Below are 2294 nucleotides of genomic sequence, written 5' to 3'. Positions count from 1 at the left end.
GGCGAAGCAAAGCGATGGTTGAAGGCGGAACCAACTAATTCTATTACATCATAGAATGATCTGGTGAGGAAATGTTTGGCAAAGTTCTTTCCTTCAGGCAAGACTGCAAAGATCAGAAGTGAGATAGTCGACTTCAAACAGAAATCGGGGGAGTTTTTATACTCAGCCTAGGAAAGGTTCAAGGGGCTACTCATAGACTGTCCTTATCACAATCAGACAAATAAAGTATTAGCTCATAGAGGGTATACATACTGAAACAAAGATTATGGTAGATGCTGCAGCGGGAGGTCAAGTGTTAGAGAAAAGCTTTGATGAGATATATGCATTATTGAACAAATTTTCCAAAAGCAATCCTGATTGGCAATGGGAGATGGGTAGATACACAGTGAAAAAATCGGTAGGGGTTCTCGAGCTAGATGTCGTCTCTGCATTATCAGCGCTAATTGCCATACTGGCCAACCAAGTCAATCATATGACCTTGGTTATTAACAAGCAATAAGCCCAGCCAGTGCAACATGTTCAAATATTTTATGAAGTATATGAAGAGGGTCACACGAGCGACTTTTGTCCAGTTAATTCAGAGTCTGTCTATCTTGTGGGTAATGCAAATAGGGGCCAGACAAACCAGTATGGGAAGACTTACAATCCTAAAGGGAGGAACCACCCAAACTTCTCTTGGGGTGGAAACCAAGGGGCTCAGAATCAGTACAGGCCACAAGCTCCTCAACAGCAATGTAGACCACCACAGACTGAGCAACCTACAAACTCGACGAGTCACATTGAGGATATGCTAAAGAAATTGATGGCTGACCAACATGCCCAAGCATCAGCGATGAGAAATTTGGAGCGACAAATGGGGCAACTTGCCAGTGCCCAAAATACTCGACTAGTTGGAGCTCTTCCAAGAGACACTGAGGCTAATCCTAAGGCATCTATTAATGTTGTGTCATAGAGGAATGGGAGACAGTTAGAAGAAGTCCCGTCGAAAAAGAGGAAGAAAGTGACCATTCATGAGAAACCGGCCACCATAGAAGCAGAATCAAAAAAGCAAAGGAGTCAGAGAAGTCAGCTGAAGAGGCGGTGGCTAAGAAACCCCCACCATTAGTTGCGAGGCCACCACCTCCGTTCCCTCTGAGATTGCAGAAAGTGAAGGATAATGCAGCTTATAAAAAGTTTCTTGATATTTTGAAGCAAGTGCAAATCAATATTCTACTAGTAGATATCCTGCAAGAAGTGCCCAAATATGCTAAATACATCAAGGACATAGTGGCAAATAAGAATAGGTTGACAGAGTTCGAGACAGTGGCATGCACTGAAGAATGTAGCTCAAAAATTCAAAGCAAGCTACCTCAGATATTGAAGGATCCAGGTAGCTTCACTATCCAAATCTTGATTGGTAAGCACGTAGTCGGGCGAGCTTCGTGTGATCTTGGGGCGAGCATTAATTTGATGTCGCTATCGGTGTTTAGACAGTTAGGGTTGGGTGATCTACGCCCAACCACGGTAATTTTACAGTTGGTTGATTGTTCCCTTGCTCATCCTGAAAGAGTGATTGGAGATGGTTAGTTCAAGTGTGTTCTTTCATATTCCCTATGGAATTTATTATCTTTGAATATGAGCCTGATCAAGAAGTCTCATTTATTTTGGAGTGTCCATTCCTAGCCACGGGCCGAGCTATTATTAATGTATGCGAAGGAAAGATGACGATAAGAGTGGGTGACCAAGTGGGTTGAAGTATTTAATATGTATAAAGCACTCAGATTGCTAGCCCACTATGAAGAGCTATCCATGATTTCTGTGGTGGAAAGTGTCGTGACGTCATTTGTGTCTTATATGAGCCCCATAGATCCTCTTGAACGAGCCTTGATTGGGAATGAAGAAGACATCGAAGATGAGATGATGGAAGATATTGATCAAGTACTTAACATATCTTCCAGTTATGTCCATGGGGTTGGGAGATTTGAGGAGTTAGACATGCATGTTATTCTGACCCCTCCTAAGCCATCTATTGAAGAAGCTCCAAAGCTAGAGGTTAAACCCCTTCTAGTGCATCTATGATTATTTGGGAAACTCTGAGACATTTCCAGTGATTATCTCATCCAACTTGACCGATGTGCAAGAAGAAAAATTGCTCAGAGTTCTTCGTGAGCATAAAAAGGCTATTGGGTAGACAATTGCTGACATCAAAGGAATCGGTCCATCATTTTGCATGCATAAAATCTTTCTTGAAGATGGACACCACTCCAGTGTTGATCAACAAAGGAGATTAAATCCCATTATGAAAGACGTCGTAA

The 2294-nt window shown here is 42.2% G+C and overlaps 1 protein-coding gene across 1 annotated transcript; it reads left to right on the top strand.

Annotated features, from left to right (window-relative positions):
- The first annotated feature begins 265 nt into the window (after positions 1 to 265).
- Positions 266 to 1566, top strand: LOC138891969 (uncharacterized). The gene is made up of 3 exons (XM_070175659.1): positions 266 to 492; positions 613 to 945; positions 1032 to 1566. Exons 1-3 carry the CDS (start codon positions 266 to 268, stop codon positions 1564 to 1566), a joined length of 1095 nt encoding a protein of 364 aa, XP_070031760.1.
- Positions 1567 to 2294: the final 728 nt, after the last annotated feature.

This window comes from Nicotiana tomentosiformis, chromosome 5 (assembly GCF_000390325.3).
Source record: "Nicotiana tomentosiformis chromosome 5, ASM39032v3, whole genome shotgun sequence".
In the NCBI taxonomy this organism is placed as follows: domain Eukaryota; kingdom Viridiplantae; phylum Streptophyta; class Magnoliopsida; order Solanales; family Solanaceae; genus Nicotiana; species Nicotiana tomentosiformis.
Note: the sequence above shows the minus strand (reverse complement) of the source record. Positions and strands in the feature narration are given on the sequence as shown.